At 49.2% G+C, this 18,424-nt stretch overlaps 1 protein-coding gene across 1 annotated transcript in view; it reads left to right on the top strand.

The window, feature by feature from the left end:
* Positions 1-18,424, top strand: part of GRM7 (glutamate metabotropic receptor 7) — a 469,560-nt gene that overhangs the window by 324,020 nt on the left and 127,116 nt on the right. The window contains exon 8 of the mRNA XM_082266150.1: positions 11,751-12,683. Coding sequence (XP_082122276.1) covers positions 11,751-12,683 — 933 coding nt within the window. The remainder of the gene's footprint in view (positions 1-11,750; positions 12,684-18,424) is intronic.

Below are 18,424 nucleotides of genomic sequence, written 5' to 3'. Positions count from 1 at the left end.
GCGCCCCATCCCCCATGGCAGTGCCCAGGTTTCCAGGCCTTTCATTGACAGTTGTTCACCTATTTACCCTAAAACTGGCAAGAAACTGCAAACATGATTTGCCCGTACTGTATAGACTTCAATGGGATCCGCTACTAAGTTTGGGTTTCGCAAATTTTAAACAGGATTTGACGAACCCCCTCAAATAAAACCTGATTCCCCCATCCTAAGGAAAATGGTCTCTCCTGTGTTTTCATCATGTCACATGAACCATCAATGGAGACTACAAGTCACATTAGGCAGACATGGCCCTCTGTGGTCACCATAAGATAACGTGTGTGACGAGACCCTTGCTCGCTCGCTTCCACTCTCCCGACACTCCTCTGTTTCTAGTGAGTCAGCTTGCAGATCGCAACGTCTGATGGTTCGGTCAACCAAGGCTCCGGGATCCGAACTACAGCTATGTGCCGTCCGGAATGCATTAGAACAAACACCAAGCAGGCTGTATGTAAGTTCAAACAGGAAGACCTTTATTGGAAGCACACAGCACACTTTTATACAGAATTTGGAACATCCTGCCCCCAACAACCGCTTTCCCATTGGTCAATTGCACAGTACATGCCGTTCTCCTTCAGGTCCTCCTTAGCCATGCAAATGAGGACTTGAAAATGAGTCAGCAGGGATTGGTCGGGTAGCTTGATTAGAAGGACTGTTATGTGTAATGAGACAGAAGCCCCCAGGGGACAATCAATGTACACAATAGCCAGACACAGAACAATGGTTCCATAACGAGCCCCCAATACACATTACTCTGAGTGTCAGTACATCCCTTAGCAGACAACAGGTGAGGTCATTAGCACACCTGACAATAGGTGAATGGAAAGCCACCTCAGACAAAAGCAACATTGTTAGACAGTCCGTCTCCTTATTGAACTTCCTGGAATGACCATATTAGGAGTTGTACTTCCTGGTCAGAGACCTCATGGCAAATGGGAACAAATCTCAATATTTCTACATGGAGACCTTGCTGACAAATATGAAGCAATCCAAACCATCACCCATCTGTCCTTAAATTCCAGTGACGGTGAACACCATCACAACGTGCACTGAGAAATGCCATGCAGTCATGCAGAGCCATGCAGAGCCTGGGGAGAAGATGCCAAATTGCACCAAATTCCCCCTCCTTCCAGTACAAATCTGCACTCTCTGCTGAACTCCAAACCCCCCTCCCAGCACAAATCCTCTCTATCCCTATATGTCCCCAGCACATATCCCCCCCCCCCTCCCAAATAAATAAATAAATAAAAATACCCCTCCTAGTACAAATCCTCTACCTCTCAAACTTCCCCACGAGCACAAACCCTCTCTCCTCCTTCCAATCCCCCCCCCACATTCCAGCACAAATAATCCCTACTAGAACAAACCCCCCCCCCCCCCAATTTTTTTTTTCCCTTTTACCATATTACTTCTAAAGCACAAATCCCCCCTCCTAGCACACCTCCCCAGATTTGCCCTGCAAGAATGATTCTTACCCCTGCCACCCCCCAAATTCCCCTCCTCAACACAAATCTCCTCCCCCTTAATCCCCTTGTGGTGTCACTGAACCTCCCATGATATCACAGTGCCCCTCCTGCCCACCCTTTTCCCCTCCTGCCCACCCCTTGCCTCAGTCCTGTAGCCATCACCGGGTTCTGTGTAAATAGGAAGTGGCTGGAGGAGGATGGAGGAGATCAGCAACACTCAGAGGCAATAAAGAATTAAAAAGGGTGAAAACAAGAATTTTTTTTATTTTTTTTTAATAGCAATCGTTTGATTGGCTCAGGTAGGGTCAGCGTCTTCTTCGAGGGACGGCTGCGACCTCCATATTATGCAGATTTTTAGTCTTGGGGTTGGTGGAAGGCAGAGAGCGCTCGGGGAATAATCCGGTGTCATTCCAATGTCCGGGTATTTGCAAGTAAATTGAGCCGACTAAGCTAATAAAAAATAAAAAATGTGATCTGAGGAAATTCCGCACAGCGCAGTGATTAATTCTCGGTGTTAAACCACAAATGATTCCTTTGATCTCAATGAAGACGTTTCCATGATGTTGTAGCTGAGAGAAGATGCTGAGCGCGGTGACACGGCTTATCCGCGGGGACACGGCAGTGTGCGGTGACACGGCTTATCTGCGGGGACACGGCGGTGTGTGGGGACACGGCTTATTTGCGGTGACACGGCTTATCCGCGGGGACACGGCGGTGTGCGGGGACACGGCTTATCTGCTGGGACACGGCGGTGTGTGTGGGGACACGGCTTATCTGCGGGGACACGGTGGTGTGTGGGGACACGGCTTATCTGCGGGGACACGGCGGTGTGTGGGGACACGGCTTATCTGCGGGGACACGGCGGTGTTCGGTGACACGGCTTATCTGCGGGGACACGGCGGTGTGTGGGGACACGGCTTATCTGCGGGGACACGGTGGTGTGCGGTGACACGGCTTATCTGCGGGGACACGGCGGTGTGTGGGGACACGGCTTATCTGCGGGGACACGGCGGTGTGCGGTGACACGGCTTATCTGCGGGGACACGGCTTATCTGCGGGGACACGGCGGTGTGTGGGGACACGGCTTATCTGCTGGGACATGGCGGTGTGTGGGGACATGGCTTATCTGCGGGGACACGGCGGTGTGCGGTGACACGGCTTATCTGCTGGGACACGGCGGTGTGTGGGGACACGGCTTATCTGCGGGGACACGGCGGTGTGCGGTGACACGGCTTATCTGCGGGGACACGGTGGTGTGCGGTGACACGGCTTATCTGCGGGGACACGGCGGTGTGTGGGGACACGGCTTATCTGCGGGGACACGGCGGTGTGCGGTGACACGGCTTATCTGCGGGGACACGGTGGTGTGCGGTGACACGGCTTATCTGCGGGGACACGGTGGCGGTGTGCGGGAGACAGATAGGCCTCGTCCTCCTCTATCACCTTACATGGTGGCAGTTACTGATGGAGAGACTCCCCATCATTTACATCTGACCTTCTCCAGCCACTCAGACTGTCAGCATTTGGTCCTTGTTGGTGGACTGGAAGTGCGATAATGAATACGGAGTGCATAGAAGAAGAGACCACTCCATTGTTCTCTCCTTCACTCATAACCTTTAATGAGCTGAGAGACGAATGACTTTCACTTAACAGGTCAATAGTGGGAGGATGAGGGACTCAGGGACTCGGCCTCCACCCTCCCCTCCAAGACAGGCGACCGACGGAGAACCCAGACAAATAGACTGCCGAGCCGAGGACAACTCTACAGATTGATAAATTGCGGAGACCAGGGAGCTCCAATGAGTGAATGATAGAAATGTTATCTGCAGGATGAATTGCATTGACCAGACAAGGGGGGGGGAGGGCCCAGGTGACCTCTCCCTAAAATGTCAAGGCTTGAAAAAGATTGTTGGCTTTGGACCATGATTGCCTCTCATTCTATCAATATTCTCCAATCAGCCTTCCAGATGGGATCATGGCTCCAACATTTGTCCGAATTCCTCCAGCACCGGATCTCAGAGCTGCTCTTTACCAGGAGATGTCCTTCATACTCGATGATTGATCTCCACGCTTTCCTGATTTGGGGTAAAAGTCCTTAAACTGTTACAAACATTACTAATTTCCCTTTCCCTAGGGACCCTTGGTACCTCCTATGAGGCCTTCAGGTCTCACAAGATCCCAATTCAAATTGGTGACATATTTTTTATAAGCGGCAAAACAAAATATCACAAAAGCCTGGAAGCCACTTTCCATTGCTGCATGGACACCGTCCTTATCAAGAAAAGGCTTCCTAACTCCTAGATACTCATAAGAAACTCTTCTAAACCTGGGGCCCATGGACACAATACACTCACTATTCCGGGTCCCCAGCAAGCTGTACATTGCTATAGGAACTGAAGCCCCGGGTTTAAGGTCAGGGTGTCCCCAACATTTCCATTTATTCTCCTCTTCCCTTTCCTATCCTGATCCACTTCTTTTACTCTACCTTTTCCCCTCGCCCAGCCCAGCCCAAGGTTCCCCCCCCCCCCCCATGGCCTGGGAGGCTTTTGGTAACATTTTCTTGGCTCTCCTCTCTTCTTGGCTCTCCTCTCTTCCTGAATCTTCTTGGACCCTCACGTTCGATCCATGAGTATCTTCCAGATTTTGGTTAATGCAGGATTAACCCCCCCACCTTATTCTTATCTACTTGTTGTTTGTCCAATGTAAATCATTACTGTGAGACAAGTATGAGACTTGCAATACTCATTGATCTTTATTTTAATCACCTTTTTTGTCTCTAATGACATTACGGACGCACTGGAATCCTTCCACATGTTGGTCACTTTTATATATTTATACGGGTTGTGCCATCTATAAAACTTCAATAAAAACTTATTGAATGTGAACATTATTGTAGGCAAAGAGATGAAACAATCTGAGGGGTAAGAGAACCAACATAAGGCAAATCCCCAACGATGTGAGGTGAGAAGGACGGAAACATTTAGGGCTCATGCACACAGGACGTCTTTGCAGCTGCTTTTAGGGGCATCTGGCGTTTTTTTTTTTTATTGCCCCTGAACCCTCCTCCATGTTAGCCTATGTGTCCATATACATATAAACATGCATAGGCATTTAGGGGCAGTAAAAAAAGGGCCAGTGCATCCAGAAAACAGAGGCTGTAAAAACGCAAAATGCCAAAAAACGCGGCTAAACGCTGGAACAAAATGTTAGCTGCATTTAGCCACATTTGGCATTTTTAGGCGTTTTTACATTTTAGGAAGTGTGTTTACTGTAAAAACACCAACGCTCAAAAGCGATAATAAACGCTATTCAAAGATTTGATCTTGCTATTTGCTCTACATCTGATTCCCATGTACAGACTTTGGCTTCTTCACCTGACCATCCCCGTCTGCTTGTTGCCCCGACCTTTGGCTCATTATTCTGACCATCCCCGTCTGCTTGTTGCCCCGACCTTTGGCTCATTATTCTGACCATCCCCGTCTGCTTGTTGCCCCGATCTTTGGCTCATTATTCTGACCATCCCCGTCTGCTTGTTGCCCCGACCTTTGGCTCATTATTCTGACCATCCCCGTCTGCTTGTTGCCCCGACCTTTGGCTCATTATTCTGACCATCCCCGTCTGCTTGTTGCCCCGATCTTTGGCTCATTATTCTGACCATCCCCGTCTGCTTGTTGCCCCGACCTTTGGCTCATTATTCTGACCATCCCTGTCTGCTTGTTGCCCCGATCTTTGGCTCATTATTCTGACCATCCCCGTCTGCTTGTTGCCCCGACCTTTGGCTCATTATTCTGACCATCCCCGTCTGCTTGTTGCCCCGACCTTTGGCTCATTATTCTGACCATCCCCGTCTGCTTGTTGCCCCGACCTTTGGCTCATTATTCTGACCATCCCCGTCTGCTTGTTGACCCGACCTTTGGCTCATTATTCTGACCATCCATGTCTGATTGTTGCCCCGACCTTTGGCTCATTATTCTGACCATCCCCGTCTGCTTGTTGCCCCGACCTTTGGCTCATTATTCTGACCATCCCTGTCTGATTGTTGCCCCGACCTTTGGCTCATTATTCTGACCATCCCTGTCTGCTTGTTGCCCCGATCTTTGGCTCATTATTCTGACCATCCCCGTCTGCTTGTTGCCCCGACCTTTGGCTCATTATTCTGACCATCCCTGTCTGCTTGTTGCCCCGATCTTTGGCTCATTATTCTGACCATCCCCGTCTGCTTGTTGACCCGACCTTTGGCTCATTATTCTGACCATCCCCGTCTGCTTGTTGCCCTGACCTTTGGCTCATTATTCTGACCATCCCCGTCTGCTTGTTGCCCCGACCTTTGGCTCATTATTCTGACCATCCCTGTCTGCTTGTTGCCCCGACCTTTGGCTCATTATTCTGACCATCCCTGTCTGCTTGTTGCCCCGACCTTTGGCTTGTTCTCCCGAATATCCCTTGTTGCCCTTGACTGCTGCTTCCTCTCCATCCACCAGAGCCAGGCATGAGCTAGGAGACCCAGGGGGCCACGATCTGGAGTCAGCTGCAGCCAAGTCCATCCTTACTATCAGAGGTCCTGGTGAAAACCTGCTGGCTCTTAGACTCCATGCCCTGGGGAATCTTATACTCTAGCTCCCTGTCCAGAACCATGGCTGCGACCCTGTGTTGCTGCTTCTCAGAGCCATCGAACCCTCAGCAGTCAGCCGTTGGATCCACAACCTCCACAGTGCACTCCCCGTCTCTTGGTCACACAGGTGACCTGAACAGTCGGCTCTAATTACTGCCACCACAAGTCTTCCAGATTGATGGTGCCATTCATCTGCCTTCCTGGGAGCCCAAATCTGTCATAGACACCCCCATTGAGGAACATAATTATGCTGCCTGTGTTCATCGTACTTATGGAGATCGCAAAAAATGAAGAGCCCTGAAATAGAGGCATAGCACCTCCTAACAGACTGGTACATTGCTGAATTTCCTCTCCAATGGCCCACCAACCAATTGTCCATGTTTGTAGGAGTTGTCCTTTACAGCGTTGTCAACATCTGCAGAAGGTCCGCTCTATCTCACTGCCACCACACGTCTTCCAGATTAATGGTGCCATTCATCTGCCTTCCTGGGAGCCCAAAGCTGTCATAGACACCCCCATTGGGGAACATAATTACGCTGCCTGTGTTCATAGCACTTATGGAGATCTCCCATCACCCCACCAGGAAAGAAAATAAAACCCCTGGACTGGCCTGAAAACAGAAGAGAAAGAGATGAATTTGGTTCCAAGTGAAGTGTAATTTTTTTGTCTTGGCCTCCTACAAAGTACAATTTTATCAAGTTTCAAAAAAATGATGAGCCCAGAAATAAGGTCATAGCCCCTCCTAATAGACTGGTACATTGCTGAATTTCTCCTCCAATGGCCCACCAACCAATTGTCCATGTTTGTAGGAGTTTTCCTTTACAGCGTTGTCAACATCTGCAGAAGGTCGGCTCTATCTCACTGCCACCACAAGTCTTCCAGACAGGGCAGCCATCAGAAATTTTGGGGCCCCTTACACAGTTTTAGGTCTGCCCCCCCAGGCCTTACCACCAACATTCCCCAGGGCCTGCCTACCGTGTCGTTATCCTCCTCCAGACCCCTGTCCTCCTTCATCCCATGTCCTCCTCCAGTCCCATCTCCTCCATCCCAGGAAAATAAAGGTGACCAGTTCTAGTAAATGCCCCCCCTCCTGTCCAGGCATTAACAGCTGGAGAACAGGGGAGGGTGGGGCCTACAGCTGTGTGTGAGGGCTAGTGAGGGGCAGGACCCCCCCACATAGTGCCAGTCTGCAAGGGAATGGTGGAGCTTACAATTGGATGGTATTGCGAGGACAGGTGGCAACTCTACCCTGTTTGGGGCCCCACAGGACGCCCGGGCCCCCTACATGTGTATGTGCTGTACCCCCCTGATGGCGGCCCTGCTTCCAGATTAATGGTGTCATTCATCTGCCTTCCTGGGAGCCCAAAGCTGTCATAGACACCCCCCATTGGGGGTCATCATTACCTGCCTGTGTTCATAGCACTTATGGAGATCTCCCATCACCCCTCCGGGCAAAAAAATAAAATCCTTGGACTGGCCTGAAAAACTTAAAGGAAAAAAGGGGAGGGGAAGCTTCAGCGGGGGGGGGGGGGGTCGACAGTACAAATAAAATCCGTATTTTGGCTTTAAGTTCCTCTTTTCTCTATAAGAGCTCAGATGGAATTGCTTTGCCCAGCTGCCAGTCAGCCTTGGATCCCCTCCTTCCCTATTTCATGTTCCCTGCCATTATGCTCTAACATAGTTATCTGCAGTTTTTGTTTTCTTGTCTACATTGAAAGCGCACTTGTTGGCATGGTGGTACTTTTGGCAGGCGTTGGAGCTGAAATAAATTGAAAAGCAGAGAGTGTGTGGTTTGAACAATGCGCACCTGTCTGCGCTCCCTTTCAGATGGTTGGAGCTCGGCGTTCTGTCGGCATGTCATTGTGTCGCTCACTTCGCCTTGATGAGCTGCTTTGTGTGTTCCCGCCATGCCTGATACCCTTTGAAATGGCTGGACAGACAGACTTAAGGGTCTACAGGCCTATTCTGTGCGGTGCCTTGGCATGAAGGTTCTTTATCGACGGCGTTTCATTCCCGATTGAAGGTTGCAGTCGGGCACCAATTATATTCCTGACAACATGGATTTTCGTGTGATGCTTCGGAGTGCGAATCCATTCCCTAATCTCTTCTTTCCATGCAGCTTATCGGGCCGCTTGCATTTTATTAGCTATTTTACAGCCAGAGGTGAGAGAAGAATGGGAAATCTTTGTGCCGCTGCTGGTTATAAAGCTATTTGGGTGTACTGTAACCAGGGGAAGTGAAAGAAGTCTCCATAATTACGGCCCTGTGCTGCTGCTATCTCAGGAGACAGCATGTTCGGGGTAAATGAGTTATCTCCCGCCTGTCACTTTGCTTGAAGTTCACACTGAAACCCAACCAGGCAGACAGTCTTAGCTGAGCAACATGGTGCCACAGGGGGGCTGGAGATTATGGGGGGGAGGGGGGGCAGCGTACACAAAAGTCTGGCGCAGCAAATTTTAGAGGAAAGGCACAAAAAAAAGTGGAGAAAAAAAACAGGACGGCAAAAATGAAGCCAGGAAAAGAACTTGGTAAATGAAACTGGACTTATTCTCCTTCATTGACAATCGAAACGCGTATATTGAGCCAGCGATCCCGTATTGTGTGTGAGGACGGCAAAGACCACCTATGTTCTGGGGCAGAGGAGGGCATCACCACGGGGGGGGGCACACAGAAAAAGGTAAGTACTCCCCCCTATATATCCCCCTGAACCACCCTTCCTCAACCCTCTTCCCCAAAGGAACCCTTGCAAGAATTTCCAGGTCTCAGGGAAGCCATGCTACGATTAGAACACGATTAGAACATGGTGGTGAATGGGAAAATACTCTTTACATTGGTGGTGAATGGGAAAATATCCTTTACATTAGTGGTGAATAGAACAATACCTTCTACATTGGTGGTGAATGGGAAAATACCCTTTACGTTGGTGGCGAATGAGAAAATACCCTTTACATTGGTGGTGAATGGGAAAATACCCTTTACATTGATGGCGAATGGGAAAATACCCTTTTCATTGGTGGTAAATAGGAAAATATACTTTACATTAGTGGTGAATAGAACAATACCTTCTACATTGGTGGCGAATGAGAAAATACCCTTTACATTGGTGGTGAATGGGAAAATACCCTTTACATTGGTGGTGAATGGGAAACAACCCTTTACATTGGTGGTGAATTAGAAAATACTAGTAGTAGTAGTAGTAGTAGTAGTAGTAAAGTGATATATGAAAAGGGCAAAAAAAGGGGAGCTAAACCAGATATGTATGGTGAGGTTATCAACCCAATCATATATTATTGTGAGACAAGCAAATGTAGAAGTAAGGGCATTGCACGATGACGTCCTGATAGCTCAAATTGTATCAACACGCTATTTATATGTAAAAAAATTGTATCTTTTTTACAAAACTCATTAAACATGATATTTCATCACAAAAAGGGCCACATGCTAGACCATAATATATAAAAACATAATTGAGGCATGAGTCAGATATTGGGAATCGCCTACGCATTGCGCAGTCCAAGCCACTTCTTTAGGGCTCTAATTGGAAAATGCCCTTTACATTGGTGAAGGTCAGTAGAAAGAATGTTGCCCACACTGTGATGGTCAGAATTAACCCCCTGCAGTCGTGCCTTTGGCTCTGCCAAATAGTGTTGTACCTGGAACTATGAAGGCACCATCACATAGGACAGGGGTCTCCAAACTATGGCCCTCCAGTTGTTCAGGAACTACAATTCCCATCATGCCTAGTCATGTCTGTGAATGTCAGAGTTTTACAATGTCTCATGGGATGTGTAGTTCCGCAACAGCTGGAGGGCCGTAGTTTGAGGATCCCTGACATAGGAGGTCCTCAGCCACAGCACAAGGAACCCTTGGCCACCTCTGGAGGAAACCTGGTTGAGAATGGCTGCCTTGGAATAAAGAAGAGTTCAGTCCTTACTATACAGGAGGCCCCTATGATTAGGAAATAGTTATTAGCCAATCAGAGTTCAGCGATAAGGTTGTTGGTGGTTCTCATGGTGTAATGAGCTTTAAATATCTCCCGAGAATTACAAAAACAATTCTCGATCTGTTAGGCCAAAAACTATTCTGAACATTATCTGGGAACACAACATTGGATATTGAGGAGCAGAGATTGATACAAATGGACAAGAAAAGTGTGAAAAAAACGAGTAAAAGAATCTTATTTTGTTTTTATTTTAATTTTTTTTTATTGGGTTGAAGAAACATATTTTCTTTCTAAGTACGCATTGAGTGAACCTAGAGAGAATCTCAGAGACGTCTTTGACGGTCTACAATCCATTGATCACTACGCCGGGTCTCTCATCCGGATCACTTGGGTTTGTTAGAAAACAAAGCCGTGTTTAGGTTTTTTTTTTTCCTCCCACAAAAAAAATGCGCCCAAGCAGTTCTCATGGCTTCACTGGAAGACAATCTAAAGGGGATTTTGGCGGTAAAACTCCTACTTATTGCTGATGATCAACCCATGGAGCTCCCATTTCCTCCCCACCAGTTTGCAAAGCTCTCATCATACAATGAGAAATATAAATGTGAAGGTAAAATGGTTACAATAGTAAATGTATAAATAATAATAATAATAATTATTATTTTATAAAATTGGTTAATTATTGCACAAAATGATGTCATGACTTCTAAAATTACCATAGGTTGATCTTCAATCATTTCCCTTTGGGATTATTCTGAATCAAAATCTTTAAAGTCCAACCCTAGCCAGGCCTGTAGTTTGTTTTCTTGGTTAGGTTGGGGAGGTGGGTGACCCTGATTGGTTTTTTGGTTAGGTTGGGGAGATGGGTGACCCTGATTGGTTTTTTGGTTAGGTTGGGGAGATGGGTGACCCTGATTGGTTTTTTGGTTAGGTTGGGGAGATGGGTGACCTTGATTGGTTTTTTGGTTAGGTTGGGGAGATGGGTGACCCTGATTGGTTTTTTGGTTAGGTTGGGGAGATGGGTGACCCTGATTGGTTTTTTGGTTAGGTTGGGGAGATGGGTGACCTTGATTGTTTTTTTTGGTTAGGTTGGGGAGATGGGTGACCTTGATTGGTTTTTTGGTTAGGTTGGGGAGATGGGTGACCTTGATTGGTTTTTTGGTTAGGTTGGGGAGATGGGTGACCTTGATTGGTTTTTTGGTTAGGTTGGGGAGATGGGTGACCCTGATTGGTTTTTTGGTTAGGTTGGGGAGATGGGTGACCCTGATTGGTTTTTTGGTTAGGTTGGGGAGATGGGTGACCCCGATCACCAGGCTGTTCTTGTTTCCTCCATATAGTATGGGAATGGTTGTGTGCAGCATGTTGGGTTGGCATAAAACAGAAGGGCTTTCAAAGCTGCTTCCACATGGAAGTGGAGGAAGAGGTAAGAATATGAACTCCACAGCAAAATGTCCAAAAAGTCCAAAATTCATAATTCCAATAAAAGATGCAAAGAAGACACAAACCCATTTTGGGGACTCAAGGTTTGGTTGAGGTGGCACAGGGTAATAAGGCATAGTAAGTGTAGAAGTTTGGTTGAGGTGGCACAGGGTAATAAGTCATAGTAAGTGTAGAAGTATAGTAGCTGGACACTTATAGCAGTCTTATGGTGATGCACGTTTCCATGCTCTGTCACCAATCTCTTCTTTCTTTCCAGGTTGAAGACATGCAGTGGTCAAAGGCGTTGCATGAAATTCCACCTTCCGTCTGCAGCTTACCTTGCAAAATGGGGGAGAGGAAGAAGATAGCAAAAGGCATGCCTTGCTGCTGGCAGTGTGACCCGTGCGATGGCTACAAATATCTCATGGATGAGGTCACGTGTTTTCGTTGTGACTTCAGCATGCGCCCCAATAAAAACCGCACCGGTTGTGACCCTATCCCCATTATCAAGCTGGAGTGGCACTCTCCCTGGGCCGTAATTCCAGTCTTTTTGGCTATGCTTGGAATAATTGCTACCATCTTTGTTATGGCCACCTTCATACGGTACAACGACACCCCAATAGTACGGGCATCTGGCAGGGAGCTCAGCTACGTCCTGCTCACAGGGATCTTCCTCTGCTACATCATTACTTTCCTCATGATAGCAAAGCCGGACTTGGCCGTCTGCTCCTTCCGGCGCATCTTCTTAGGATTGGGAATGTGCATCAGTTATGCCGCCCTTTTAACCAAAACCAACCGGATCTACCGGATCTTTGAGCAGGGTAAGAAATCGGTGACAGCACCACGGCTCATTAGCCCAACCTCGCAGCTGGCCATCACCTCTAGTTTAATATCCATCCAACTTTTAGGAGTTTTTATTTGGTTTGGAGTCAATCCTCCCAACATCATCATTGACTATGGCCCGGAAACGCCGGATCCAGAGGAGCGCCGAGGGGTCCTGAAATGTGACATTACGGATCTACAAATTATCTGTTCCCTGGGATACAGCATCCTTCTTATGGTTACATGCACTGTGTACGCCATCAAGACCAGGGGCGTCCCAGAAAATTTCAACGAAGCAAAGCCAATTGGCTTTACAATGTACACAACCTGTATAGTCTGGTTGGCCTTCATTCCAATATTTTTTGGAACCTCCCAATCTGCAGAAAAAGTAAGTAGATCCACTTTTATAGTCAATTTATCATGTAGATCCAAATCCATGGTTTTTATGATCTGTTCATCAGTGTATATGTCTTTATTAATGTCGATTGTACTTTGGAAAACCTGCATTTTACTGAACATTAGGAAAATTAAAGATGGTCCTAAAAAAAAATAAAGACCTACTGTATAAGTATGTACAATATATGGCAACATGTTTGTGGCCACCTGACCATCACACGTCTATGAGCTTCTTACACAAACTATTCCATATAGAGTCGCCACACCACCTCCACTCTTCTGGGAAGACTTTCCACAAGATTTCCGAGAGTGTCTGTGGGAATTTGTGCCGTTCTTGAGGTCAGGTACTGATGTTGGATGAGAACACCTGGCTCACATGTTGGGCCTCATGTTGGGCACCAAAAAAAGCCCTGGCTCATCATCAGCATTCCCATTAATCTCAAAAGGGATCAATAGGGGATGGATGAGATCAGGACTCTGTGCAGGACACTCGAGTTCCTCCACACCAAACTCTTCAAAGTGTCTAAGGAGATGGTCCCCCTTTTTGGCTATAACATCCGTTACTGATCTGGGAAGGCTTTCCACAAGAGTGAACATAGTTTTGGTGGGTGTTTGTGGGAATTTGTGCCCATTTGTGAGGTCAAGTACTGACAGATGAGAAGACCTGGCTCACATGTCGGACCCCAAGTTGGGTGCCAAAAAAAAGACCCAATTCACAATTGACGTTCAAATTCATTCCAAAGATGATCGTTAGGGATGAGGGCTTTGTACAGGACACTTGAGTTCCTCCACACTAAACTGGTCAAACCATGTCTTTATAGAGCTTTCTCCAGTCTTCTTGGATGGCTTCCTACAAAATTTTGGAGGGTGTCTGTGGGAATTTGGGCCCATTTATTGATGTTGGATTAGAAGACCTTGCTCACCATCAGGGGTTCCAATTCATCCTAAAGGTGCTCAGTAGGGATAAAGTCAGGACTTTGTACAGGACACCCGAGTTCCTCCACACCAAACTGGTCACACCATGTCTTTATGGAGCTGGCTTTGTACACAGGGTGGACACGGTAATGATGGAACAGAAACGGGTCTTCATTAAACTGTTACTGCAAGGTTGGAAGAGCAAAGTTGTCTACAATGCCTTTATGTGATCGAATATTACTGGGACCCTTCACTGGAGACCCCTGAACTCCATCATTTGGAAGACTGTCCATGTTCTTTTCCCTATATAGTAGTAGGTGTGATGGTCAGGCGTCTACATCCTTTTGGTCATACAGGGTTTGTTGGTTAGAAGCTCAATGAATGGTTGTGAGGGAACCTCAGACCCACACGGTACTTGTGGTCTTCCGTCAGTATACGGCTTCCTCGCAGTCATGAACATAGATATCCAATCCCAGCCGCTGTCATACAAAACTAGCCTGACGCTTGTATACTGGAAACAACTAACTCTTTTAATAAAACAAACAGACTTTTATACACTTTAGAAGTAGGTCGGTCACTACATGAATATTTACCCAAAGCATCACACAATGAATAGCTAATGAGGTACAGCTGACTCATGGCTAATCCCATCTAGACAAGGTTATTATTCACATGCTAATTAACTCAGCGTACTTAAGTCAGCCTGGAAGCCCAGACTGCCGGCACCAAAGGTAAAACAAGATATAATATACATTATTATAGTGTAAATACTGAGAACCCACAGTAAACAATAGGTGAGCAAATCAGCATGATTTACAATCCATGGAAGACAGGTGTTTGAGCTGATGGCATGCATCTGTTACAAGTCTGACCAACTGAAGCAGTCCAAACCATCAATTTATCTGTCACATCGTTTTGTTCACTGTCAGTGATGGTGCGTACCGTCACAATGGTCCTTGTAGTAATGAACAGTCCTTGTAGTAATGAACAGTCCTTGTAGTAATGTACGGTCCTTGTAGTAATGTACGGTCCTTTTAGTAATGAACGGTCCTTGTAGTAATGAACAGTCCTTGTAGTAATGAACAGTCCTTGTAGTAATGTACGGTCCTTGTAGTAATGAACGGTGCTTGTAGTAATGAACGGTCCTTGTAGTAATGTACGGTCCTTGTAGTAGACACTAAACCTTACACTACCCATGAAGGCAATCTGAAGGAAAAGTCCACTTTGCTGATGCAGTTTTGTGAAGTTGATCCGGGCCGTGTTTTGCGGGTGTCGGCATGTAGTTGATCCGGGCCGTGTTTTGCGGGTGTCGGCATGTAGTTGATCCAGGCCGTGTTTTGCGGGTGTCGGCATGTAGTTGATCCGGGCCGTGTTTTGCGGGTGTCGGCACGAAGTTGATCCGGGCCGTGTTTTGCTTGGGGTCAGCATGCAGTTGACCCGGGCCGTGTTTTGCAGTTGTCAGCATGTAGTTGATCCGGGCCGTGTTTTGCAGGTGTCGGCATGTAGTTGATCCGGGCCGTGTTTTGCGGGTGTTCGCATGTAGTTGATCCGGGCCGCGTTTTGTGGGTGTCGGCATGTAGTTGATCCGGGCCGTGTTTTGCGGGTGTCGGCATGTAGTTGATCCGGGCCGTGTTTTGCGGGTGTCGGCATGTAGTTGATCCGGGCCGTGTTTTGCGGGTGTCGGCACAAAGTTGATCCGGGCCGTGTTTTGCTTGGGGTCAGCATGTAGTTGGTCCGGGCCGTGTTTTGCGGGTGTCGGCATGTAGTTGATCCGGGCCGTGTTTTGCGGGTGTGGGCATGTAGTTGATCCGGGCCGTGTTTTGCGGGTGTCGGCATGTAGTTGATCCGGGCCGTGTTTTGCGGGTGTCGGCATGTAGTTGATCCGGGCTGTGTTTTGCGGGTGTCGGCATGTAGTTGATCCGGGCCGTGTTTTGCGGCTGTTGGCATGTAGTTGATCTGGGCCGTGTTTTGCGGGTGTTGGCATGTAGTTGATCTGGGCCGTGTTTTGCAGGTGTCGGCATGTAGTTGATCCGGGCCGTGTTTTGCGGGTGTTGGCATGTAGTTGATCCAGGCCGTGTTTTGCAGGTGTCAGCATGCAGTTGATCCGGGCCGTGTTTTGCGGGTGTCGGCATGTAGTTGATGCGGGCCGTGTTTTGCGGGTGTCGGCATGTAGTTGATCCGGGCCGTGTTTTGCGGGGGTCGGCATGTAGTTGATCTGGGCCGTGTTTTGCGGGGGTCGGCATGTAGTTGATCCGGGCCGTGTTTTGCGGGTGTTGGCATGAAGTTGATCCGGGCCGTGTTTTGCGGGTGTCGGCATGTAGTTGATCCGAGCCGTGTTTTGCGGGTGTTGGCATGTAGTTGATCTGGGCCGTGTTTTGCAGGTGTTGGCATGTAGTTGATCCGGGCCGTGTTTTGCAGGTGTCGGCATGTAGTTGATCCAGGCTGTGTTTTGCAGGTGTCAGCATGCAGTTGATCCGGGCCGTGTTTTGCGGGTGTCGGCATGTAGTTGATCCAGGCCGTGTTTTGCAGGTGTCCCCATGCAGTTGATCCGGGCCGTGTTTTGCGGGTGTCGGCATGTAGTTGATCCGGGCCGTGTTTTGCGGGGGTCGGCATGTAGTTGATCCGGGCCGTGTTTTGCGGGTGTGGGCATGTAGTTGATCCGGGCCGTGTTTTGCGGGTGTCGGCATGTAGTTGATCCGGGCCGTGTTTTGCGGGTGTCGGCATGTAGTTGATCCGGGCTGTGTTTTGCGGGTGTCGGCATGTAGTTGATCCGGGCCGTGTTTTGCGGCTGTTGGCATGTAGTTGATCTGGGCCGTGTTTTGCGGGTGTTGGCATGTAGTTGATCTGGGCCGTGTTTTGCAGGTGTCGGCATGTAGTTGATCCGGGCCGTGTTTTGCGGGTGTTGGCATGTAGTTGATCCAGGCCGTGTTTTGCAGGTGTCAGCATGCAGTTGATCCGGGCCGTGTTTTGCGGGTGTCGGCATGTAGTTGATGCGGGCCGTGTTTTGCGGGTGTCGGCATGTAGTTGATCCGGGCCGTGTTTTGCGGGGGTCGGCATGTAGTTGATCTGGGCCGTGTTTTGCGGGGGTCGGCATGTAGTTGATCCGGGCCGTGTTTTGCGGGTGTTGGCATGAAGTTGATCCGGGCCGTGTTTTGCGGGTGTCGGCATGTAGTTGATCCGAGCCGTGTTTTGCGGGTGTTGGCATGTAGTTGATCTGGGCCGTGTTTTGCAGGTGTTGGCATGTAGTTGATCCGGGCCGTGTTTTGCAGGTGTCGGCATGTAGTTGATCCAGGCTGTGTTTTGCAGGTGTCAGCATGCAGTTGATCCGGGCCGTGTTTTGCGGGTGTCGGCATGTAGTTGATCCAGGCCGTGTTTTGCAGGTGTCCCCATGCAGTTGATCCGGGCCGTGTTTTGCGGGTGTCGGCATGTAGTTGATCCGGGCCGTGTTTTGCGGGGGTCGGCATGTAGTTGATCTGGGCCGTGTTTTGCGGGGACCGGCATGTAGTTGATCTGGGCCGTGTTTTGCGGGGATCAGCATGTAGTTGATCCGGGCCGTGTTTTGCGGGTGTCGGCATGTAGTTGATCCGGGCCGTGTTTTGCGGGGGCCGGCATGTAGTTGATCTGGGCCGTGTTTTGCGGGGGCCGGCATGTAGTTGATCCGGGCCGTGTTTTGCGGGTGTCGGCATGTAGTGGATCCGGGCCGTGTTTTGCGGGGGTCGGCATGTAGTTGATCCGGGCCGTGTTTTGCGGGTGTCGGCATGTAGTGGATCCGGGCCGTGTTTTGCGGGGGTTGGCATGTAGTTGATCCGGGCCGTGTTTTGCGGGTGTCGGCATGTAGTTGATCCGGGCCGTGTATTGCGGGTGTCGGCATGTAGTTGATCCGGGCCGTGTTTTGCGGGTGTTGGCATGTAGTTGATCCGGGGCGTGTTTTGCGGGTGTCGGCATGTAGTTGATCCGGGCCGTGTTTTGCGGGGGTCGGCATGTAGTTGATACGGGCCGTGTTTTGCGGGTGTCGGTATGCAGTTGATCCGGGCCGTGTTTTGCGGGTGTCGGCATGTAGTTGATCCGGGCCGTGTTTTGCGGGTGTTGGCATGTAGTTGATCCGGGCCGTGTTTTGCGGGTGTCGGCATGTAGTTGATCCGGCCGTGTTTTGCGGGGGTCGGCATGTAGTTGATCCGGGCCGTGTTTTGCGGGTGTCGGCATGTAGTTGATCTGGGCCGTGTTTTGCGGGGGCCGGCATGTAGTTGATCCGGGCCGTGTTTTGCGGGTGTCGGTATGCAGTTGATCCGGGCCGTGTTTTGCGGGTGTCGGCATGTAGTTGATCCGGGCCGTGTTTTGCGGGTGTTGGCATGTAGTTGATCCGGGCCGTGTTTTGCGGGTGTCGGCATGTAGTTGATCCGGGCCGTGTTTTGCGGGTGTTGGCATGTAGTTGATCCGGGCCGTGTTTTGCGGGTGTCGGCATGTAGTTGATCCGGGCCGTGTTTTGCGGGTGTTGGCATGTAGTTGATCCGGGCCGTGTTTTGCGGGTGTCGACATGTAGTTGATCCGGGCCGTGTTTTGCGGGTGTTGGCATGTAGTTGATCCGGGCCGTGTTTTGCGGGTGTCGGCATGTAGTTGATCTGGGCCGTGTTTTGCGGGGGCCGGCATGTAGTTGATCCGGGCCGTGTTTTGCGGGTGTCGGTATGCAGTTGATCCGGGCCGTGTTTTGCGGGTGTCGGTATGCAGTTGATCCGGGCCGTGTTTTGCGGGGGCCGGCATGTAGTTGATCTGGGCCGTGTTTTGCGGGGGCCGGCATGTAGTTGATCCGGGCCGTGTTTT

Source organism: Pelophylax lessonae (genome assembly GCF_965119305.1).
Source record: "Pelophylax lessonae genome assembly, chromosome: 8".
NCBI lineage: Eukaryota > Metazoa > Chordata > Amphibia > Anura > Ranidae > Pelophylax > Pelophylax lessonae.
Note: the sequence above shows the minus strand (reverse complement) of the source record. Positions and strands in the feature narration are given on the sequence as shown.